The 25,688-nt window shown below is 39.2% G+C and overlaps 1 protein-coding gene across 3 annotated transcripts; it reads right to left on the bottom strand.

Annotated features, from left to right (window-relative positions):
- Positions 1–1,415: 1,415 nt before the first annotated feature.
- On the bottom strand, positions 1,416–24,746 carry tnpo1 (transportin 1). 3 transcript variants are annotated; one of them, XM_051413225.1, is made up of 25 exons: positions 24,612–24,746; positions 24,317–24,433; positions 22,857–22,932; positions 22,078–22,227; positions 20,288–20,394; positions 15,290–15,423; positions 14,553–14,634; positions 13,649–13,771; positions 12,795–12,913; positions 12,393–12,453; positions 11,993–12,164; positions 11,616–11,768; positions 11,302–11,527; positions 10,924–11,095; positions 10,555–10,641; positions 10,321–10,428; positions 9,404–9,562; positions 9,229–9,316; positions 9,044–9,142; positions 8,819–8,914; positions 6,831–6,906; positions 5,782–5,881; positions 5,615–5,689; positions 5,143–5,282; positions 1,416–4,647 (listed from the first exon to the last, which is right to left on the bottom strand). In XM_051413225.1, the coding sequence occupies exons 2-24, from the start codon at positions 24,419–24,421 to the stop codon at positions 5,175–5,177; spliced, it is 2,676 nt and encodes an 891-aa protein (XP_051269185.1). In that variant the 5' UTR covers positions 24,422–24,433; positions 24,612–24,746; the 3' UTR covers positions 1,416–4,647; positions 5,143–5,174. The 3 variants fall into 3 exon arrangements, 2 of the variants coding, with proteins under 2 accessions (XP_051269185.1, XP_051269186.1); XM_051413226.1 differs by having other exon boundaries at positions 24,317–24,430; positions 24,612–24,723; XR_007886290.1 differs by lacking the exons at positions 1,416–4,647; positions 5,143–5,282; positions 6,831–6,906 and having other exon boundaries at positions 24,612–24,723.
- Between the last annotated feature and the right edge of the window lie 942 nt (positions 24,747–25,688).

Raw genomic sequence — 25,688 nt, 5'->3', positions numbered from 1 at the left:
ACTCCACCTCCACTCGGCTGAGTCTGAGGTTTCTTCCCGTAGAAATGTAGGCTTTCGGTGGACGAAACAGCGCTACCAATGGCGGATAATATCAGCAGAGTTAACGTCGCGCCGTCGCTGGGTAAAATGCTGCCTTCACGTGCTCCACGTAAACTCCTACACTCATGTAGACTGATAACGTTGCAGCGGCCAGATTGAGGAGGATAAACTGGGAATCAGGCGAGAAAATCACATTTAGATTTATTGAAAACAAAAAAATTAATGAACATACGCCATACCACAGCAATATACACAACACCAATACAAGTGAAAACAAATGTTATTATATTCCAAACCAGCTGTGAACACAACTTTGGAAACTCCACTCACTAAGCATTTTCTTTTATGCAGGGGCCCATTACAGTAATATGTAGGCTTACAACTTTTGTCCACCATGTCTATTGAATTGTTAGTTTTACTGAGAGGCATCTGGTACATTAAGGCAACATAGATTCCCCAAGTATTGTTCCAGTTAAGTCAAACATGAATGAATCCCCAGGCACTTGTAGCTTCATGCATGTGAAATAATTTAAGTACAGTAAATTCTGGTATGCATAAAACTCCAATTGATGTAAAGAAATACAATAAGAGGGGAAAAGTAATTTTAAAGATCCCCTCCAGACATGAATTAAAACTGAAATCATTTAAATAAGAATAAAATAAAAGGCATCTACTCTTTCTACCTCATTAAACATCTATGGATGTTCTAATTGTGTGCATTTCTAAAGTTTTTAAAAGGACACAAGATGTCTCCTTCACTGTAAAGTCCATTCTCAGTGTATGTTCACTGGTGGTTTCACGTTTCTATATCACACTTGTATAAGCTGCTAATTAGACTGTGATGGACTTTGGAACTATTTGTAATGTCACAAATCATGCTTGGAGGCCCACCCCTTGAAATCAGATTTTCAATGAGCTCTCAGAGAAACTTAAAGCAGATCAATGCGGAAAAAAACCCCTCCTAGTGTCAAACTCTGTATACATCATTCTGTAGAGTGAAGCCCAAAGACCCAACAGTAGGAACAAGAAGAAATAAAACAATTTTTTCAAATACATCTACATTTATCCTGCTTTTCCTAAAAATATTTGATGTGTGGAGGGGATTATTGTTGTTTGAAGTTACAGTATGTCACTGCACTGGAACATTTTATTATAATCACACAGTGCATTCACATTGTGAAAAGTGTATGCAAAGGCAACACTAAAATCGAATGCTGGAATCTGAGGCTCAGCCACTGTCCGAACAAATAAAAGATAGAAGAGGCCTCAGAGACAGCAGTTACCACGAACACTTTTCCTTACGTCAATAGTGTGCAGCTGTAGCAGGACAACATGCTCTACAGAATTTGAGAAAAAGACAAGACAAAGGCCCGTAATAATGTAAACAATTTATTGGAACAATGTACAGATTCAAGCAATGGTAACCAGTCACATCCACTATATCATCTTACAAATATTACAAAATTACTACAGTACAATATAGATTCTTTGCATGATCCAAAATATTTGGTGGCCCCAAAAGTATTACTTTTTTAAAATTCAGCAGCTTATTTAAAAAAAAAAAAAAAAAAATCAAACCATGTCTATCAAAATGATGTTTTTGCTTTTACTAGCAAAAAAGATGAAGGCAAATAGTCTAATCAAGTTTGAAGGCTAAATGAGAATACAGGAGTTCTTTGACTAGACATTCCTTAATATTGGTGGGTGCTTTATAAAATACAAATTTTCAATAAAGCTTCTTAGAAAGTCAAACATTATATTTGTAACAATATGTTTATAAGTTTTCAACCCATTTCTTTGCTTTTAAATTAGGTGTTACCTGTTACTTTAGATACAGTATACTGTATATCTATTGCAAAACACCAACAAAATCTCAAAGTATTTGCTCTCAAGGCATTGTGTATACATTACACTAAATATTTACCACAGTCTGATAACAATCACTTCTGACAAAAAGCACATTAAGTATGTGCAAGTTACCATTTTATTCTCCCTCCTAAGTTGCAACTGTAATCACATTTGACAGTTAACAGTGTTGCACACATAATATTAATGTCAATTAACACCCACAGTTATCCATTTCTAATATGAAGGGCGAGAGTTTTACTAATCTTTAGTTGTTGAGAGGAAATGCATAAAGGCATACACATTGGGGAAATGATAACAAATAACACTGAACACAGACAACCTGAGGTTAACACATAGAAAACACATATTCAAGTAGTGAAACACAACTACAATGTATAGCAGCAGTCAAGTCAGAAATACAGCACAGTAATGGTGGGGATTGTTTTGTGTGTATTTTAAAGACCTACACTCTTTCAATGAAAGAAAAACAGGACTGTCTACATACACACACACACACACACCCCATCAAGCCGTGATTACTCCATTTTTTGCATGCCAAACAGCTGGAATGTGACAGACAAAATCACTTCAAAACACAAAATGATGTGGCACATACAAGTCGTTGCCTCTGTATTCCATGATGCATTAAATCCTGTATTCACCGGTTTACGTCATTAACGTTAAAATCTAAGAGATCAGTTACATATTTCATATCGAGAAAGTTTATCTAATACCTTAAACTACTTTCACAATCTGATAATCCCATTGCATCAAGATACTTATTGCATTAGGTAAATACATTTTAGCAGCAATACTTAATTAATGATCTGTGTTAACACTAAGGTCATATTCTGGAGGGTTTGGCTACATCATTAATTTCAAGCACTTGCAATTTAAATTTTAAGTGCATGTCACGTGCATCGCAAAGGGTTAAAATACTGCAGTTATTACTCTGGCCAGCAGAGGAAAAGTGACTGGCTGGGCATTAAAAAACAGAACAATTAAAAAAAAAAATCCCATCTCTCCAACCCATCATGGAATACATTCAGGCTATCTGTAACTTAAACACTTACACACTTTATAAAATATAACAGCGCAAAACAACCAGAGACGATAACGTTGTTGTAGTTTCACAGTATTTAAAAACTATACATCCAGCTATGGGGTAAAAGTTTAGGGAAAACACTCCAGCAAGAAAATGTGAAGTTATAAAAGTCCCAGTGTCGCAATACATAAACTGTTACTATGTACTTGTTAAACCTTTAATTGAAGCTCCCCTCCCTCCCGTAATCCCCTTCCCGCTATATGTTGGGGTGTGAGGGGCCACCAACATGCAAAAGATGAAAGCATCCAAGTACCCCACAAAACACAACCACCCAAAACATTATACAGTCATCCTCAAGATCATGCTTTTAGCACAAGAAGCCAAACACCCAAGAAAAAAAAAAAGAAAAAAAACTTGAGAGTACATTGAGAAATAAACATATTTAACATTCATTCGATGGACTGCATGGTTCTGACAGCCAAAGTCACAAAAATCACTAAGACAGGATTTGTGTCGTTGTGGTGTCTCCTACTTGTTTCTCCTCCATTTTTCCTTCACAAGGCTCAGACAATATTAAGGACCGTTAGCATCTAAAGCGTCGCTATGCTTGCTGATGAATGTCCGTGTCAGCATTCACACCACAAGACCAAACTGGGAGATTCACTCCAACGTTACATCACAGCCAAGATTTTACACATTTCCTACATTTTGGTGTATAAACCCAGTCATGCTACATTACAGCTGATTGCCGTAATTCTCTGGTAGAGGAAACAAAACAAAAAGTACTGTAAATAGATAAATTACAAGGTCAAAGAAGAACCTTATCACAGGGCAAAGACAGCTGTCAAACGCAACATACATCACTAATGTTCCACAGCTTTTCACAATGATACAAGCATGCTACCTATTCCCAGAAAAGCTGCTCTTAAAAGTAAATCTTGTGCTCTCCAGTGACATAATTAACAGCCTTTGCCCTGCTAAAGAATGGGAACGCTCAAATAATCTGATAACTATACTTATTCTTGGTGATATGAAACATTTAAAATTATATTCACCAGAGTTGGATCCAATATGATGCCTTCTTAGCATCAGCTGCCCTTCCTTAGTTTGAAACTATCCTTGTATTTTGAGAAAATCCCTCTTGATGAACCTTCAACTTCACTTAATTTTTTAAAAAGTGTACTCTATTGGTAGAATTCAGTTGTGTTGTGAATGACCACGTGCCATTTACCTGGCTGACATGATTATAAATGCTCTGAAGACTTTTTCCTGCAAAAAAAAAAAAAAACCCCTTTCAATATGTGCAAACTCCTCATCTAACCAGAATTAAAGAGCAAATGCTTTACAGGGTTCTCCAAAGTTTTCTTCATGTTTGCTTACATTTCTTTCCAGTAGTTCAGGTAACAGAAAACAAGATGTTTTGGGTAATAAACGGAGAGAAAAAGGTGACAGGTTTCATTATTTCTGATTGAGATGTGATTAGATGAATTTTCCTCCCATGATAAGGTTGTTCTGCTAGCCCCTTTTCCCCCCTTGCCTGTGCATGGGGGCAGTGAGCACTGCAGCTACCACCTCCCTCCCACCCCGTCCACCAGGTCGCGGAGGGGTCCGCACCCCTTCCCTCCCCTCAGCAGGCAGACCCTTCCCCCCTAGTAAAGGGTAACATGTTCCCTGGGTAAAAGAGGTTCCCTATATTGTCTCCCATAGTGAATGACCTGTGCAGAGAAAGAGAGGCTTAATTAGAATGCAACATAATCCTACAGCAACATTTATATTCAGGGTTCGTACAGCTTTAAAGAGTACTTTTCAAACACGTTTAAGGTACTTAAACCAAGACGGAGCGTTTATCAGTCGTTACTCTAAATGCAATTGGGAAGAAATAAGTCAATAAATTCCTTTTATCTGTGTTTATATATTATCTATATTTGTCACTTTGTTGATTTTACAAATATTCAGGATTATTTAAGGCTTTAATTTCCAGAAAAAGTGATCAACAGAGGACTTATTTAGCTATGAACTACGAGTGAACACGCCAGGAGACAAACATGTATATATGATGACGGGATCGTTTCATTTAAAATATTGAAAGATCTTCGGTTCACAAAATGAAAATCAAGCATTTTCCAAACTTTGTACGAACCCTGTATATAAAATACTGAAATCAGCACAACTTCATATTTATTTTCAACAATATCAAATAGTAAACTGACCCCAGTGATGAGGCACACTGCGGTGGAAACAGTTACACCCCGTAAAAGGTTGCCAGCCGCTCCTTCAGTGGCATGGGGAACTGATCTGAGAAGCGACTCCAGTTTTCCTCTCCCACCTGGTTCTTAAACCCGTGAAGGATCTGAAATGAAACACCGGGAGAAGTTCATACCAAGCTATAATGGAGTGCTGCCTTTCAAAATAGATCTCGTGCACGACAGGGTTATTATCAGTGTGTCAACTGTAGACACTGCCGCTTCTCTATTTGGCCACTTGAGGGCAAACAGGGTGACTGAGTGAGCGAATGAACATAAATGTGAGTGAATCTTCTCAAAAGACAGATGTTGTAGTTCATAAGTTTAAATAATCATACTATTTTGCTGAAACAGTACTCAATTAGTTCAACCGTTTGAATTGTGATTTAGTAAATTTCACTCATTCGTGTTTAAACACTGGGCAATTTTCAGCTTTTACCTTGCAGAACATGTCTCTGAGATCATCCTTTGGATTTACCCAGGAGGCCACTGCGTCACAGAAGAATATAAAATCCTGTTCCAGAGAAGAGATGTGAGGCAACATTTCAACTTGTGGAGCAACTGACAACATAATGACCACGCTACCATTGTACTGCTGGACCTCACCTGCACTACACCTCCCGGATTTACACTGATCATAGTGCAAATTCCTCTGAATGCAGAGTCTTTCTCCTCATTGTCTCTTATATTCCGTAGAGAGGTGCACCTGACAACAGGGACGACCAAATTTAACATCAGACATATAAAAAAAAAGAGACAATTTTAGAAACTTGCAATAACAACTGCCACTATGAATGACTATTGCAAATACCTATATGGATCAATACACTAACAATATATTTGTGAGAAATAAACAAATATAGCTTATTTCCATCCTTAATACAATGGCAATGTTTAGGTGTTTTCTTATCATCATCAAAACTTGTCTTCCTTATCAGTAAATACATATTAGACTATGTATACATCCATGTGAGGAGAAAATTGTGTCTATCATGGCCTAAGGGATAACCACAACAAGTGAAGCATGCACACAAAACTGATTAAAATAAAAACAAATCAAACATTTTTACTTTTAACAAAAACTACTTTGAGCTCTTATGATTTCACTTTTGTCTATGAGCAGTGTGTTCAGCAAAACCTCATCTTATAGCACCTTGAAAATAACATTACTTTTCGATTGACTAGAGAAGGTTTGGGGTCACTTTGGGACAGGCACATGCAGCTGGGTGACTACTAAATGAGAAAGGGATTTAGGAATGCTCTTTTGCAGCAAAGACTGCATCCTTTCTCGGTTGTTGAACCAGCAGGCATGTGACAAATCTGATCCCATGCATATTTTAGGTTAGCGACAATTAACAATGACAAAAAACTAGAAATTAAACAAATTAATGTATAATACATGAAGGTGCTACTGAGGCAAAAACAAAATCACAAGTAGGACCTAAAAGAGGACAGGGTTAGTCACATGGTTGGCAATGATTACAAACTGATAAGAAAAACCAAAAAAACAACTGAAAAGACTTCTTTTGAGAAGGAAAGTGAGGAGTGAGGAGAGGATAGCAACAGGGGAGAAAAGGGAGCAACAGGAGACAGACGAGAAGATAGGAAGAAAGCAGAGAGAAGATGAATTAAATAAAAGATTGAATAATACACACCAGGGTCTTATAAACTGCTGTAGCATGGGTGCCACCTCTTGAGGACAAACGTAACCAAGACGACCAATTGTTATTGCTAAGGTAACGCAATCACGGTTACACACCACCAAACGCCAACCAAGACATGAGCAATGAGGAGGGGAGGAGAAAAATAAAGAAAAAACAAACAACTCAGAGACATAAATCAACAGAATCTGTGTATGATAATAAATAGAAGACTTCACTAGCGTTGATTATTACTGCCCCTTCAGTCAGGGGAAGGGATGTAAAATATGACACTCTAAAAAAAACATACAACACGTTTAAGGGAGAACACATTGACAACTTTGACAGGACATTCATAGAAAAAGGCAAACAATGGCATCTGCTTTCAGAAATCATATGGATCGAACAGCTATTCAAATCTATTGTGAAACTGATTGGAAATTCATTAGCTTGATTTTAAAATGTGGGTCTCATGTAAAGACACAGGCTAGCTGAAGTATAGCATGTGTATGTGACTGGCCTAAACATGTGTAGTTCACTTGGGCTTACATAGATTTCTCCCTTAAACTCACAAATGTTAATTTTTACATAAGAAACAGAAATGGTTGTTTTTTTTTTTTTTGTTCTTTTGAAAAGAAATGACAGATTACTCCAAGCCAACTACATGGAGGGAGACTAGTATCCAGCACAGCAGGTTCTTATGAGGCAGAGAGGAGGGAGGACCTAAGTTTAAGAGACACAAAACTATGCAACATTCTCATTAACAAACAGGCATTTATGAACAGTCCAATGACACATGCAGAAAGCAGATGGTATGCTCATTAGAATAAAGTTCAGTGCAGGATAAGCTGATCAGAGACAAGTGCTGCCATGCACTGTCCAAGAATTTACTGCCACACCCACCTTTTAAATGACTGTGGTATTACATGGCCGTCTATTTAAATTTAGTTCCAGTGATAAACTGGTTCTCTTCAATCTCTATGACAGATATGACAAATACACTTGGACAAAACATCTGATTTTGTTAATTATTACGATTATTACTTAATACATTTTGTATCATTTACTGTCGTGTTTTCAATGATTATATTGAAAACATGAAACAAAGTAGATCAAAGATTGATGCAAACGTGAATAGATTCTTATGAAACTCGACTGGTCGACACGGTTATGATTATGTATCCTGCATCAAACATTGGCCATTCTTAACAACATTTAACATCTATTGGCAAATATGCATCCACATTTAAAGAACAGTAAATAAAAGCAACAAATAAACTGACAGCAAACAAACAGGAACACATCTACAGAGTCCCTAGATTTTCTTTAATTTAGGCAGGTTACACTTCACCCTTGCAATGCTTCTTTTTGACGAGATGGTCTTTGACTCGTCAAATTATAATTTCCAATTCAATAGGTAAAAACAAGAGCACAGTGTAACCTTTTTTTAATGTTAATGCTATGCTATGTGCCCTACATTTAGTCAGTTTAGGTGTTCTCTCAATCATTTATGAGTAGTTATTGTTTAAGTGTTCAGCAAATGTCTCATGGTAACAGCTAACTATGTGAGGCTGTGAACTCACCTATCTATCTCACACACTGCCTGCACTTTGCATTTTTGTTCTGCTTCAGTATTCTGCTTTATTCTCTAACTGATGGTGCACAGTCAGTCCACATTAGTTAATTCCAAGACTGGGCACTTACATGGCTCGCTTGATTCAAGAGTGTCAAGAATTTCACACAAGGGCTCGCCCAGGGTTTCATTGTCTTTTATCTCCATGTACAGGCCACGCTGCCAGGTTGCAAATCAATAGCTGAAATACTTTGCATACTTTGGTGAAACCAGCGAAACCTGTAAGGCTCATGGCTTGGGAAGGGTTTTTGGATAGAGATTAAAGGGCAGGGACTCTAATGAGTGTGGTGAATCCTGGCTGAATGGACCTGAGTGTGTGAGCACCTCCCTGTGTGTGGCGAGCTGGCTCAGCACTGCCACCGAGTGGTACCTGTGTTCTCCAGCAGAGTCTTTGGGGTATTGGGCCTATTAATGATCTCCACCAGCTGGTGCAGCACCATGGCAATGTACGGCTGCATTTCAGGCCCTAAGGGTGTAGGAACAATAAGAAACCATGGAAAGATATCTGTTGACTGTTTGCTCTGTAATTTGATAACAAAATATACAGTGGAATGGGTGACTTATTGTGAATGTTTATAGAAAGTAAAGAACTCACCCATTTGTATCGATATCTCTCCAATTGCCCATGTTGCATTGTTGCACACTGATATTAATTCTGGATTTAAATTAGTACCCAGTATGGGCATAAAATCAGCTGAAAGAAGGAAAGCAAGTCAAACTTAGCAACTGACAACACATTTTTGCCAAACAGTGTTTCAGCAATAACAGCACAATACATACCAATACATGGTTTGACATGCTGGAAACAAGCCTTGGTCAGATCGCCTAGCAGAGCAAAAGAACTCTGACGCACTTCTGGCATTTTGTCCTGAACAGTTGGAGAGAACGACGTAGGTGAACAATGCAAGTGGATTTATCAGTTCATCAGATAAGTGGAACACTGACAGCTCCTTACCTGCATGCACTGGTACATGAGTGTGAGGATGTTGCTACGAGCCACCAGCTGCTCAATGGTGCCTCCTAAACCCTCAGCCAGTCCACTAAGAAGATCCAAAGCCACGATCATGAAGTCTTTGTCAGGGGCCTCATACTGGTCTGGCTGTGACTGATGAAGCTAGAGGAGTGAAGGATGGAAGAGTTTAATTAAAATTACTTCTCTATCCCAAAACTAAATTTGAGTGAGGTCCACACTGTTAGCGATTAAAGGAAAACATTTTACCTGTACATTAAAGCTGCATTAATTGTTTTGGCCACTTGGGGGCAGTGTAAAAAGCTAAAAACACAACATTGACGTAGTTTTGGTATCGTTTCTGTGTCCACCTGACAAATGTATGTCCAATATCAAATCTCCGTTTAGCTTTGTTTGGTTTTTGCCAATTCCTGAGGGAAATATCTGGCTTTTTAGCAGCTAGATGCCCCACAATGTTCACCAGCTAGTTGCTAACTTTGTCTATGTCTTCTGTTGGGAGCTTGGCAGATAGCGTACAGTGGGTTTACCAAGCTTTACAGCTGAAAACAGCTGCCTCCTGCGTCTGTAAAGGAGGTTGTTGAGAGTTGTGAGACTGCAGCAAAATAGTAAAGTTGCAGGCCATAAAACCAAAATAATGAGCTGAAAGACAAACTGTGAGTCAGGTGATAATCCTCTGTTGGTTTGTCAATATGAGCAAATCCTTTCAAATAACATCTTAATTTGTTCCATTGTTAATACAAACATAAAGATTGTAGCAGCTTTACAGGCTGTACAGGAGGTAGGGTCAAGAAGATAAAGGTCCAGCAGCTCAAACGTCCTTTTTGTATATTAAGAAAACACTAGTAAGTGTAGTGAGAGAGAGTGTGTGTATGTGCACACACTTAAGGCCTTTACACACTCACCATGGCCTGAGCAAGGGTCTTCTGGACCAGGTTGACACAGCGTTGGTACACAGGCTCACAGTAGGGCAGGAAGCCACTTTGCAGGGCAGTGGCTACAGATGACAGACACTGAGAAAGGCAGGAGGGAGGTAGATACAGTCAGTGGCCTGTCCATACAATGTATCATTATAAAAAACTTGGACTGACTCAGTCTCAAACCTGCACAGGCAGTAAATGCAGAAATCAGAAACTCACTTCTAATAATGGAAAGAGATCTTTGTCTTCATCTTTCAGCTGGTTCCACTTCTGGATGAGTGGAGGCATCAACATCTGGATGTATTCCTAACAAATAATATATATTGAATTAAGTCTTTGCACTGACACAGTATGCAACTAATGAGTGAGGCTGATAATTACAGATGCTAATGAATTTGCTAGGAAGCATGGGGGATCTTTTAATGCTTGTTTACCTTCTGAGCACAATGTCTATAACTATAACATGAGTAAGTACACTTCCCACTACTAGCACTACAAAAGACAAATGAGGAAGAAGGCTAATGTACTAATTATATATTCAGAGAAAAATGTGAAGTGAAACTGAGTCTGTGTTTCTGTTCTGCGTACCGGTTTGTTGAGATGGTGCCCCACTGAGTCTGCAAGTGTTCCTATGGCGTCGTAAAGAATGAGAAGATTTTTGTGCTGGTACTTGCTGAAAGCGAACACCAGTGTGTCCAGGATGAATGCCAGGTAGGGCACCAGCTCTGTGCAAGCCTCCTCCTCCAAAGTGGCAAAGGCACTATTTGGGAGGGATTAAAAAGAGGAGTGGGAAGGAAACATGATACAGTAAGCAATGTGTGACTACTACTTCTCAACAACATCAAGGAATCTGGATGCATCTCAACACCCGCAGGCAAAATGGCTGGGTAGCACCAATCGAAATGCTTTGCAGGGTTTCTAATGTGCCATATAATTACAAGGCTTTATCAGGGCTTCTTTGCTCACCTGCAAGCAGCCTCCTGCACACGCTTGTTGCTGTCCAGAATACGTTTGAGCAGCTCCGTCATTAGAGGCTTCAGGTAAGTATCTGGGGGCTGGCTGACAACCCAGTGGGCATAGCGGCTCAGTGTCCAGCAGGTGATGGAACGCACCAGGGCCTTTTTATCAGACAAACACTGGACGAGATGGGGAATGAGCTCAGGCAGGTATGGGATCATGCCCTGCATGCAGCCTGGAAACAGGGACAATAACAGGGTCATTTCTTCTGATTCCATATTCTGGAAACTTGTTCTTGTTCTTCTTTTTCTTTCCCGTCTTACCTTCAGCTATAGCTCCCAGCACTAGGATGCCAGACTCTTTAACAACCCACTCTGGATGGAAGAGCAGCTCTTTGAGTAGGGGCAGAATGTGCAGCAGCAGATCGTCCCTGAACACATTGGCCAACACATCCAACGCTGCAGCTGAACACTTGCCTAATATTCGGTGAAAAGTAGAGAGACGAACATACAAAAACATAGAGGTGTGCGGACAAACATCATACAGACATCACAGGTACAGTACACACAAACACAAGACAAGTAATCAATACACGGTACGCTTCCTAGCTCTTAGTAAAGAGTGTAAAGATAATAATGTTAGGGAGGCAAACATTGGAGGGAGAGCTAGACAGCTCCATTTGCACAGGCACTGAACTCACGCAGGTTCCAATCAGAGATAGTATCATCATCATCATCCAGTTCATCATCGTCATCTTCCTCTTCCTCGATCCCATCGCCCTCGTGCTGCTGGGCAACTGTGCGGGAACGATGGAAGCGCGGTCTGATGTCTTGCTCATTGTCTGGAATGGCCTCATCTTCCTCAATGTCCCCCTGATGACGAACGTACAGGAGGAAGTACATTATTTTTAACAAACAAAAAATCCACAGCAAAATTACAAATCGCCAGGAAAGTTGTACCATCATCTGTAAATGTTTCTGTTAAAATGTATAAATCTCACATGGATTTGTCCACCACACAGTCCACTTAATTGAGTCCTGAGTCATGGGGCAATTTATCGCCCTACCTACGGGTACAAATATTAGGCTATATAAACTAACCTTGAGCAGGATAATGTCAATCTCGGAGTACTTCATCCCGTTGACAAGCACCGGGGTGAGCCTGGGGAAGAAGCCAGAGGAAGAATTATGAGAACAAAGGGCAAGGATAGGTCGAAGCCCACGAGCAATCACTCGCATCTGATTCCTGCTGTGGGCTCAGTTTAATGTGACAGTTTGGTGACAGATGTTACAGCTGAGGTCAACGGCCAGGGTTCTTAATCAGCCGTCCTGAGGTGAAGAAGAAGAATATCATCCTAGTACGAGGTCTTTGCTATCTTACTGTCAAGGTTGCTGTGAATCAACAGCTTTCAATATTAGCACTGGAGTTTCAGTCTTGTATGCACATTTGTGTGTGAGTGTGTGAGTGTGTGAGTGTGTGTGTGTGTGTGTGTGTGTTCTTACTGGGAGAGGTGTCCACACAGCACTTCTTTACACACCGGCTGCTCCGCCAGAGTAAGCCAGAACTCACAGGCCTCCAAGGCAACATTTTCATCTTGGTCCTGGGTCCTCTGTAGCATGTACTGAGATGAAATTAAGAGAAACGTAACCACATATACTTTTTATTTACAAAACGGAATATTTCATTCTACAACTACAAACGACATAAGTACAATGTCTGTCCACAGGGCGTCATCAAGAGCAAAACATTAGAGAATGAGTGTGGCGATATTCTATTTTTGTTATATTCAACACATCACATGAAAAGACCGAAGCCAACAGTGCATTTGTCTGTCAATATTCTTTTACTTTTCCTGTTTGTGACACTTCGCCCCAAGCCTATTTGTGCCTACTGACCACAGAAATCCTTTAAAAATAGGTCATGAATATATAGTTTCATATTTGGGCCTTGTAGGTTTTAGCAAACTTGAAAGTGTTTTTGTTGGGGAAACTTTCCAACTGTGGATTTGGTGCACAAGTAAATATTTATGGCACCCTAAGTTTCCATGTTCATCATAATGAAGGAGCAAGACGATTTTACAGTGAGCCTCACCGTTGCACTAGGGGTCAATGGCACAGAGGAATAAACTCTATCAGGCTTCGGCTAGACAGACGCCACTTTGACCAATCAATTCATTACTGCTTTTTGTTTTTTATGAGAATGGTTAATAGTAAGGAAAAATCTAAATATTGTACATAAATACAGAAAATCCCTAGACTTATCCGATATTTATTCTTCTATCTTTACACCAGTATTTAACTAAGCCTTGCTCTTTCGCTCACACTTTCTCAGCTTCTAACCCCCTAAACTCCCTCACCTCTACGATGTTATGCATATGTGGCAGGAGGCGGTCCAGGCGAACTTCCAGCAGCATGACTAGAGCTCTGCACACATTCTTCCTCACTTCTGGTTCCTCGTCTGTCGCCAGGGCAAACAGGTTCTACAGAGGATAGAAAGACAACAGGGTCAAATGTCGTATTTGTGTGAAACAACAATTACTACTACTACTGCTACTACTACTACTGCTACTACTACTACTACTACTACTACTACAACAAACAGCAATAATAATATTTGTTTAAAATTTGTAAAATAAAAAAAGCGTTTGACTGTACATAGTATTTAGCTATATGTTTTGTAGCAATTTGCTATTAACATAGATGCAAGTTTCCACATGGCATTACTGCAGACGACTTATCTCTGTACCTGTTTTGCTACTGTGTACTTCAGCCTCTTGTCACTTTATTACTTCTTGACATCTTAAAGATAATACATGTTGTTCTTAAAAGCACCAAAACTCAATATTAAATTTATAAATAATAAATAATATTAATTTTGTTACAATATTACATACAAATGTTACCCTGGTAAAAAAATCAGACTAGCATTTTATTTTAAGTTAATGTTCTGTATGTCTCCTTCCAAGCCCAATACTCGTACAGTACTAGAAACTATGATTACAAAATTAAACCCCAATCACAACTTGAACTTTTTCACAAGGGGTTTTAAATAAAACATGATTTTAAAGATTTTAAGTTAAGAGGTAAATCACAGACAGACTGTCAGTGCAGTATCCAGTATTTACAGAGGTGAGAGATAATGACGTGAGGGAGGTCCTCCTTGCAGGGGACAGACCGTCTGTCTTCCAGACAGTCCATGTTTATGTGCCTCTTGGGTCTATACAGTAGATGCAAAAAGACAACAAATGCAGTCAGACTTGCCTCAATGAAAGGGTCGATGTGCAGCATAAGAGCCTGAGTCCTGCTGATGATGAACTGATTGACGCAGGCAATAGCATGAGACCTGCAACACAATAACCACAACACCACCACTTAAGAGCCACAAGGACATGTTTTCCTCACATGTCGCACACTATGAATGCAGCCCCTGTCTTCTTCTTTGCTTCGTCTCCAGTGATTAAACCTAAAAAGATTAAAACTCTTGTCTTTCTGTCAACAGGGCTGTAGGGTAACGACAGACTGACACTTCAACTTTACAATTACACAGAACTTATACAGACTGTGTGTGTGCATGTAAGTGCGTTTGCTGCATAAAACATACTCACTAGCAGATGATTAAATCATGAGTTAAGATATGTTCCAGATAAAAATGCACTATATCATAAGATAGGGGAAGGCGGGGCTAAAATATAAATGGTCTTCTTGCCTACTGAAGATTTACTAGGTCATAATCTCATGCAAGAAATACAATAAATGTTGGAACTGTAATTCATATCAGTAGAAAGCACTAGTCACAAAAGTCTGTACAATGAACTGGCGACCATGTATCATCAATAAGACAAACTTAATGACATTTGCAATGCCATCGATCTTCCAAACCAATCACGTAGCAGTAAAAGATTTTCACACAGGAAATGAATTAACATAGTTGGAGAGAATAAAGTTCGATGTAGGCATGACTGGAAGTTAACTTTACAGCCAATAAACAAAAGGTATACCTAATCTTAGGACTGTTGTGCTTAAAAAACTGCAAGAACTTTGGGATCATGATGTTCAGAGGACGGTCCAGCATGTCACTGTCCAGGATCTCAGCGGAGTCCTCACAGATCTTCTGCAGGGCTCCAAATGCTCCCTGAGGGACAAAATAAAAAGAAGAAAGGAAAAAATTTAAAGAAAATCCCACTGTTGACACATATGATTCCATAACTCTGTCATTACAGGTTATAGCCCAGACTACTGAGATACTGTGGTTAATAATAATATTATTAATAATAATATTGCCTCTGCAGTGAACAAACGTAACATCATGTCATAAGTCACATGGAGGAAAGTTCCTGTTTGCTCAAAAATGTGTCCATCCATTATCTTCAATAGGATTCATCCACTTCTGCTGTAATAAGCCTTTAAATAGTTGGGAAACAGTCACAAATAGACACAATCTCACTATTTTAATACAAGCTGCTCAACTGATGGTTAGTATGCACGTTCGCAATATGCTGCAGACTTCAGTGTCTCTCACAGAAATCTGAGCCTAAGAAGCAGATACAACAGCACAGCATGGACTCTGAAGCTGTCTGAAATGTGTTTCCATGGAAACCGCTCCCCTGTCGGCATTCCTTTGAGATGACAGATACAGAATGGTCTCAAAAAAATATGGAGGAGCCAAAGGGATGCAATAAGACGAGGAGGGTAAGGTTGCGACTGTGTCAAGGTCACGAGCAGGTGCAACCGAGGTGAATTAAGTCATGGCTCTCATTAGTATACAGATGACTCAATTTCACCTTGCAGGGGGGTGTAAAATAGAAAATAACATCACTGAACCAGCACAGGAGATTTCTTTTCTTTTCAGTTTTTAGGTAAAAAAAAAAAAAAAAAATAGCAAGCAGGACACATTGAAACAGACAGAAAAAAAGAGGATTTGACGTGTATGAGACATGCTGGTGTTGAGTACCAGATTCAGGCATGATGTAGCTGAATAGCACAAGATTTAACACACTCGTGAACACAAATGATGCCAGATCTAGCTGATTGAACAATTGTTGACTTATGTTTCACTTATGTTTGATAATTGTGAAAAATAAGCTAAAATGATTACTTGAATATCCAATCAATAGAAGATTAATCAGCAACTATTTTGATCCTTGATTAATCAAATCATTTTTAAAGCAAAAAGGTCTACAAATTGTACAGACATATGAAGAGGTCACCCTGGTTTCTGGGAAATTATGAATAGTATTTTCTGATATTTTGTAGACACATTGAGAAAAACTGATAATGATGAATTACGCAGCATCAGATGCTGAAATGTAGCTCCATTATAACATAACCCCTGTGAAAATATATGGAGCAGGACACAAAACCGCTCCCACTGTGGTGTGCCCGTGTGTCAACAGAAAAGGGCAAAGAAATGGGAGTGGCCTTCAAGCATTCCAGTGACGCCGAAGTGTCAAAAGTGTAATCCTCCCTTCGAGTCCAGCTATGGAAGGTCATTAAACGCGGGAATGTAAGTCATGCAGATGACAGCGAGCCAGGGAAAAGAGAGGTATGCATTTTAGTCAAATAAACAGCACTTTCAGAATGGAAGTTTGAGTAACGGTACAAATGGGGTGCAGAGGTGACAAAGCATTTTCATACGTGATTGTTCGCCCTTAACTTAACCCTTACAACACCATCGCAACCACTTTTCCAACTGCCATTTATCAAACCTATGTAAAGCCATCCACCGACATTACACTTGGCATCCAACACACCTGCTCACGTCTTTTTATAGAGCATGTAGAGAGAAGGGTACGGTGTGGTTGCACAAGGGGCTCGCCCTATAACTGCTGATTTTCTTTTCTATATTATAGAAATGCTTACACTTTGTTGTATGTATTGTCAACCATTAAGAAGGTTACATAAAGAAGACAATGAAATAGCCCAACTGTAGCCCAAACTACACACCCCAATTTTAAATGTATCCAACCCGTCTTTCTGCCCAACATCAGCAGACATCGGCTCAGTGGTGTTTGCACTCACAGTGATGAGGATCATCTTACATAGAGATACTGATGTACACTGATGAAATGGCCCTGAAGCCAAAATGTATTCACACATGTTTGTCATTGCTTAGATTACACGGTGCATACAGCTCCGAAACTGTAGGCTGGCAGCCACCAAAAATATTCCTAAAATAAATATCAAAAGGTGGCAGTAATGGTCTCTATGGCTCCAAAAATTAGTTTGGCACAACATGCATATTTGCTGTCTCTACTAGTACATTTACTAGGTCTGCTGTATAGTAGACAGTATTCATCCTGGTTTATACATATCTACAGACACTGACATTCATTTGAACTTTTCTGAATAAGTATTGCAAGCTATTACTAATTCTCAACAACAAATGGCATAAAGCGTAGTAAAATCTCAGTGTATCGTTGTCCATTTGGCTTTTGTCCGCAATGACATATAGAGGTTGTAAAATACAAGCCACCGCAGATCAAGGAGAAGCTTTTGAAAGCACTCCAACATTCAGTTCCATGTGCCACCTGACACAAATGCCACAAGGCTGCAGGTGCAGTGTACAAAAACACGTATGCAAGAGCCTTCCTTATAAAAATATAGTATGATAGTAGCTGTCAACTTGAAGCCTAACATTGTCCATTAGATATAAAACAGCTTCACAAAATACCTGTCTCACGGGTCGTGGGTAGCTGTAATTGACAAAGTAAGGCTTAGCATAAATGCAGATTGTTATGGAAAACAACTACTGTTCACCTTTTTTAAAACTGTATATCTACATACGCAGGACTAAACTGTGCCTTTAAACTTCAGTGGGCAGAGAATTCTGCTTCAAACCAGAGTTGAGGCAGAAACCTCGCCACCAGCAACCCTATAAAGCCCTACAAATAAACTGCAGTTGTTTTGGGCTTAAGAGCAGAATAAATAAGATTTATTGCCTCTTTAAATTAAACTGGTGACCTCTTGTAACAGTTTAAATCAATTAAACTACCATTATTTCCATTAACATTCACTACATCCACAAAAAAAGCATAAGTACATGGGCACACTGGTGGCTCTATCAGGCTGTTAAAGTATTGAAAACACTTAAGGGAAACAGCATGAAAAGATCTATGGCGGTGCAAAAAACCTTTGCTTCCCTACCATGACGACACTGGACATAAACATGCTAATGAATAGCCAGAAATACTGAAAGCTTTTAGAATACACATTTTGAACCGTTTACCCCAAGATTAGAAGACACTTTTTTCATCCAGCACCAAGTTAACCATCTTCAACATCAGACGCTAAGAAGCTTTCCAGCCTCCAAGCTGCTTTTCAAAATCATAGGGAGTCTTATGAGGAGTTGCCACATTTGGTCGCTGTTCAGTGTTAAGCCTTGTACACACATACACACTTCAAGATCCTCTGCAGTAAATAGCTGACCTAAATCTCAGCATCTGAATGAGCTTTATAAGAAAGGCGGGCTGTGGTGCTACGGTGGCGACATTTTTTCTGTCACACCTCTTCCTTAAATTTCAGACAGTCCAGCTCAGTGAAAATCATATGAACATTCGTGCTCCAAGGGGTGATGAGTAATCCTGCCGGGATACGTTTGAAATGCCCTTCAACTCAGCTGAATTTAATTTTGTGCGTGTTCTCCAATGTAATGTATCCACCTTCCCTATAGTGGCTGATGTTACAAGCACACGCAGCGGGCAGCATATTAATGACCAGGGAGTGTATGAGCCTAAGTATGGGTGTGGCACCATTACACACATCAGATGATGCAACATCCCCTATGAGCTACTGTATTGTAATCTCAGTGGTCACTGCAATGGAGCATTTGTCCCCTACTCGAACATGCTGATATCATCAAGAACTAATGACATCAAGCACTTATTATAATATATTATACTGTAGAGCAATTAGAGGAGTTACAGAGATCAAAATACAAACAACTGGATAAGGATGGACAATAGAGAAAAAACGACTTGCAGCATAAGACAGAACAACATCTTGTTGTTTTGCTGATATGCACATTATACAAGCTATTCCGGGTGACGACGATGTGCGCCAAGTCAGAAAATGAGGTCATAATGGGTTTTTTGGTAAAAAGGATAGAAAGAGAATAAATGATTCCATGTTGAATAATCTGCAGTTGTGGCTGTCGCTCCAGCTGTGAGACTGCCTTTAGCTCATCTGGCCAGCAGGATGCTTTCCAGATGCCGCTTTACAGCTGACCTAGCTCTCCTCCCTTTCCACAATAAATAAATAAACGAATAAACAGACGTGCAGCGCTGTGTGCGCAAACACACTTATTATACCACAAGTGTGCTATGACATATGATCACAAGTGTGCATATACCATCTCCCTCACACTCACACACAGCTATGACTAAAAGCTGCTGCTAAACAAGTTATACAAATATTACATTACCATCATTTCCAAATAAAGCCAAGTGTAATCCCTAAAAGCTACTGCCGTATAGAGGTATAGCATATGTGGGCTGGGGTCCAAAGCTTGCAGATTAAGCAGATTGGGGGGGAGGGGGGCATCATGGTATGTCAAACATGTTTAATTTTAGGATTTGAATATGGTCAAATCCTGACAGTTCTCTGTAGAGTGAGACACACTCATCCACATCATCTTCATCACACACAAACGTTCCACATACGTTACATGTTCAGTGCGGCCAGCCCGTTAGTTTTGTCAGAAAATATATAATTTATTCAGATTTTAAATGTCATCTAATAGCTCTTATTTAGGCAAAAAATGATATCCATATGCATTTATCAAATCCAGTGATTATTATTATTGCCTTCGTGTTCTGCTCTTTGAGATTTTATGGTCTCCTATAGAGAGTCACTAATCTGTGTCTGTATGGAGACAGCTTTTCTGTCGTCATTAGTATAGTTTAAAGATATAACCCCATTCTGCAGGCCGCGACTGATGAGCAGAAAATCCGATATCACAATCATGAGATCACAGGTACATCTCCCGTGTTCATCCTCACCTCACACGTGTTGTAGTCCTCAGAATCCAACAGCAGGCAGAGTTTAGGCAGAAGCTCTGGCCAGTTCTGTAGCTCTCCTTTGGAGGCAATGGTGGTGATGAGGATACCTGTTACAGGAAGGATTTATTATTAGTTACACCGGTGTGACAAAACTACAAAGAATACGCAGACACTGATTTCTTAGTGATAAAAACGAATCCAAGAAAAGAATCACTCAAATGTAGACCTTGAATACCACAATGCACTTGTTTGTTATCCATTTATAGAGATATGCTGCAAATATTCATTCAGTTTGCGCTGTCACAAAAACAAAATACAATTTATTGAACGCAGCAAATAAATCACATTAGGTTAGGCTGAATGGCTGTGTGGCTACTAGTTATGCAAGTGTATGTATCAGCATACTTGTGCAATGTAAATCACATGTAAAGTAGAATGCAGCAGTAACAACTAGGGATGCACCGAATATTCGGCTGAAACAGAAAGTTGTGATGACGCAAACAAAAACCGCGGCCAGCACACGCTTGTCTGGATAAGCGCCAACATGTCTGCGGTGTGGACGTATTTTAATATATCTGAGAAAGACCCATGGATAGCGATTTGCAAAACGTGTAATGCTGAAATTTCAAGGTCCACGTCGGGTTTAATTTATCACCTGAAATCCAAACATCCTGATTGCCATTCTGAATATGAGAAGAATGTGGCACAGAAAAGGGAAATCAATCCGAGCACGCCCACTCTGTCTGTGGCGGACGTTTTTGAAAAGGCAAGAAAGTTTTCCAGTGATGGCGCCAAGGCAAAAGGCATTACACAAAAAATTATGGAATTCATTGCCTTAGATGATCAGCCATTCCCCGTCGTAGAGGATGTGGGATTTCGTAGGCTGATTATTACTCTCATTATTCATTCATTCATTCATCATTAAGTTAAACATTTTATTTTGAATTTTATTTTATTTTATATTGTGCACTGTTGTAATATCAGTGCTAAATAAATATTTTCATACTTTTGTAATTGATTTATTCTTTGAATTGCAATGCCTTGATTTTAGTGAGTTTAGTACACAGTCATAGCCATAAATGCAATAGTACTAATAATTGGCATAATAATTTCTTTCTGTGTTTCGGTTATCGGCCGTGGTTTCCTCATTTTCGGTTTTCGGTTTCGGCCAATAATTTTCATTTCGGTGCATCCCTAGTAACAACAGAGAGTATCTGGGAGTAGACTGACAACAACTGTGATTTATCTGTAAATGTGTAGTATTTGACATCAAAAGCTGGCCTTAATCACTGATATGCTTTTGATGCTGTGTGCCTGTAAGGCTGTTTATACAAACCTTAAGAGGTGCTGTGTTCATTGCCCTGCTTTAATAAGGAGTGACACATAGAACATAGAACAAAGAAGTCCTATTCCTGTCCTAACAACATTTTAATTATAGGTAATATATATCAACAGGAAACTCCCAAGCTACATGTATAACTTAACTCGCTTTGTCTACTGCAACTACAGACGAATTCTGACATTTACCGAATAATTGATGTTGTTAGCTGTAGGTTCAACGTGACAGAATGTTGTGTCAGCAAATAAGCAAATCACCACCAGAGAGCCACACAGGATTAGTGATGTAAGGTACGTCCCAAAACACTGCTTTCAACAACCGTACACTGCACTATTAAGGTGGATATTTCTCTTTTGCGGATATGAACAAGCGAGTTATGGTGACTGAACATTTCATGTGGCATCTGAAAAGCAAGCCATCACATTCAGTGGACCCAGAGGATGCAACTTACCCACAGTGGCCCGGATGAGGGGAGACGAGTCTCCGATGTTTTGGAGGCATTCGCTCTTGATGAAATCAGACACGCCACTCGGGAAGTTCTGATAGTGGGCTTTCACATTGTTCTTCAATATCAGCCCGCTGAGGGACCGCGTAGGTTCGTCTTGGTGGGTGGAGAAAAGACTGATTAATGTAAATTGTAAAATAAAATTTTAGCTGAGCACAAATACTCCGGTAGAGTAAAAGTGATTTTTAATTATTCACATTATTCTTGTTGCCTTCATATCTTTTTTAATTTAACACAGCACAGTACTTTAACTGGGAAAATGCAAACTGCCAGACTAGATACTGAAATGATGGATAGCAACAAGAACTATTTGTATGAAATAAAACTAAAATAAATACTAATATACTGAAATACTGAAATACAAAATAATTGTGGCTTGTTGCATTTGAATTAAGAGCAGTAGTGCATCCACCAGCAGCATCCTAAAATGTCTTAACACCACTTAACATGTCGGTCATCTACTGTGCAGACAGTCAAGCCAACAGTTGAGTGGTGCCAGGAATTAGGTTTAAAATTAGAGTGACCCATATTCTGAGTGCCACATCATCTGTGGCAAAGATGTCATCGGGTCACCCGAGTCATGGCCAAACAGACCTGTCACTGAGCAGTTACATGAAAATGACATGTCCAACGTTCACACTGTCCAGTGCAGTCAGATGATCTAGGAACACATTGTACAGATGCGACAAAACGACACACTGAAACGGACAGAACAGAGAGCTTACCTTCTGATTTTAACTTGGTCAAAACAAATATCAAATAGTTGTTGAAGTCTGGATACTGGTTCAGCTGCTCAAGTCTCTGAAAGACGTGGTTGAGGAAAACAAAGTGCTAACTGTATAAAGGTTATGACCACATTAACACTTTAGACTGTTACATGGTAACAACAGCACAGACAGATTTTTTTCATCCGAAGAAACACGTGAAGAGCAGAAGTTTATGTAGTCAAGCGTAATGTAACAGTAAAACAGTGTTGTTTGTGTATTTGTAAGGGGGTCATGAATATGTCATATGACGTGACTTACTGCTGTACGTACCCAGAAGCCAGATGGCGTATTTAGGGCTATAACAGCAGCTTGTCTATGAGTTAATGATGCAGTGCATATGAAGCATTACATAAGGAAGTAATTTAGGGTCAGCATGCAACCAGACAGAAAACATAAGGACCAGCAGCATGGAGCAGTAGATGATAATTGTCACCTAAATTAACTGTAAATAACAATAATGCAAAAGTATGTGGCGAATGATACAAAATAATGAAGCAAATGTACCTTCGACAACCGTCCAGAGACTATAAGACAGATTTATAATGCACTTTAAATGTTACACTGCTATAATTACTTTTATTATATCTATTTTACTCACATTTCAATTGTGATCTAACATCTCTGATTTATGATAACACATTTTTATTTATAACCAAACACTTCCTATTTGTTTCTTTGTCCTGTCATTTTGGGATGCTGGTGAATGCATTAAACACCAGTGATTTCCTTTTTTTAAATTTCTGTTTATGCACATAAGCTTACCGTGCACATTTTAGTCTAATACTCTTATGACTTCTTTTAGAAACTGGTGTCATGTTTATGGTGTCAGATAATTTAAGCCAATAGGTAGACACTAAATGAATGTATGGTGACACTTTTCTATTAAAAGCATCATCAATACATCATTATTATAATACACAGCAGTTTAATTCAACAGTTGTTTTGCTTTGGAAACGTTTCTGACATGTAAAACTATATTTTAATGCAGTGTAAAATGAAAATCATGTTTAGCTATAAGCTCCTTACAAACCCAACTGATCAGCACGTTGCACCAGTGTTGTCAGACGATTAGGTAGCATGAATTGGCTGTTAACTTAATTAATTTTGCAGGAGCCTATTGCAAAGTATACGGAGGCGATTAACTGCTGGATCAAGCTCACATGCGACGTTGGACACAATACACCAAGGTCTAATGTTATAAATGGCCAGACGTGAGGACTCCAGCACGGCACGGCACGGCCTGCTTGTGCTCGTAGCATATCGGGCTTACTAGATCACCTGCGTTACCTGCTTATAACTGTAACCACCTCGGCTAGTATTAGCTATCGCTATCCTGTTGAGTCTTATCTGACATTATTCGGCACTAACAAGTGACCAAACATGTGTTGTCCACCATGTCCGGCTCAGAAAAAGGATACCTGCTGGACGGATCTCTGTGTGGACGTATCTGGCGACTGAGACTCTTTCAGCAGCTGTAAAATTTGTTGAAGTCCTTGCTCGTCTGGCTTCCACTCACACTCCATCTTGCTCTGCTGCTGCAGCGGATAAAGAAAATAACATTAGCTAACACAGAGAGGTTTGTCATCAAACGACACACTTAATGCGCACCGCTAAGAGAAGAACAAGAAACACGTTAACGCGCCATTACCCGGACGCATAAGCTCATTTTAGATACAGAGAGGCTTTTTTTGGGGGGTTTGTTTTTGTTTTTACCTGTTTCGACTAAGCCGACGTATTCGAGTGAAGCTGACTTTCTGTTGAAATGTGACCGTCTGTCTGGGTTTTCAGACATGGGCCTAATACGGCTGGCACATCCGTTTTCGCAACAAGCTGAAAAAGCTGTGGGCCATACAGACTCGCGTCGCATATATCTGGCTGCCTTATCAGCTGACACACGGCTGAGTGGTCCTAGTGCGAGACGGTTCATAGCCAAACATGTTTACAAATCGGCATACTGGGGATTTTTTTTATTTTTTTTTTAACTTAATAAAATATGCTCTAAAACCGTCAGAGACAGTGTGGCTGAGAGGAGAAAAGTTGAGGGATAAGGGTAAGGTTTGGAACGCAGGCTACGTGTGTTTTCAAATTTCCGACAGCACTTGAAAGCAGCACGGCTCGTCTGAAGGCCCTGTGATGTCACTGTTGTGTTGGTTTCATACATACTGTCAATGGTTGGTTTTTAATGGGAGTAAACGTAAATAGTGACCTCTAGCGGCTGCTTGTGGTGTTCCATACATATTACATATGCATATAACTATACTATATAAGATTTACACAAAAAAAAGTCTATAAAAAAATAAATAAAAAACACTGGTTAAGACTTTCTTTGTTGTATTAAGAGAATGCGAAAAAAAGTACTACAACAATTATAAATGAGACCAAAAATATCCAACTGACCTACTTTACCACTTACTAAATTTCACTTCTTTTAGTTCTCCTACTAACAGAAGGACAATGTAGATACAATATATAGACATTATTGCAATAATAACATACAACAACATGATTTTAACTTCATTCTATTTTTCTATTTGTGTTGTGTATTTGTCTTATTATTGTACTGTTGTGTAAAGGGAGTCGGGCAATGTAAGATTGTCATTGTATGGTCTAAACCACTGGGTTTCTTACTGTGCATATGACAATAAACCTCTTGAATTGAATTGAATTGAATAATATATGATAAATGATACGTAACAACGTCGTTATGTTTGCATTTTATTTCACAAACTCACCGGCTAAATACAAAGTTGGAGAATAAGTGGTGAAAAAAAAAATATTTTCTGGTTTTTG

This window comes from Dicentrarchus labrax, unplaced genomic scaffold (assembly GCF_905237075.1).
Source record: "Dicentrarchus labrax unplaced genomic scaffold, dlabrax2021, whole genome shotgun sequence".
Taxonomy (NCBI): Eukaryota; Metazoa; Chordata; class Actinopteri; family Moronidae; genus Dicentrarchus; species Dicentrarchus labrax.
The sequence above is the reverse complement of the archived record's forward strand: the minus strand, read 5'-3'. Positions and strand labels throughout refer to the sequence as shown.

What these genes read in the sequence shown, in the direction of transcription:
- tnpo1 (XM_051413225.1), bottom strand. Translation starts at nt 24,421, where the DNA reads ATGGAGTGTGAGTGGAAGCCAGACGAGCAAGGACTTCAACAAATTTTA. An exon ending in GACCAAGTTAAAATCAGAAG is followed by an intron (nt 22,228 to 22,856) that starts GTAAGCTCTCTG and finishes CCACCCACCAAG; the next exon opens with ACGAACCTACGCGGTCCCTC. An exon ending in TCATGTACCAGTGCATGCAG is followed by an intron (nt 9,317 to 9,403) that starts GTAAGGAGCTGT and finishes CCAACTGTTCAG; the next exon opens with GACAAAATGCCAGAAGTGCG.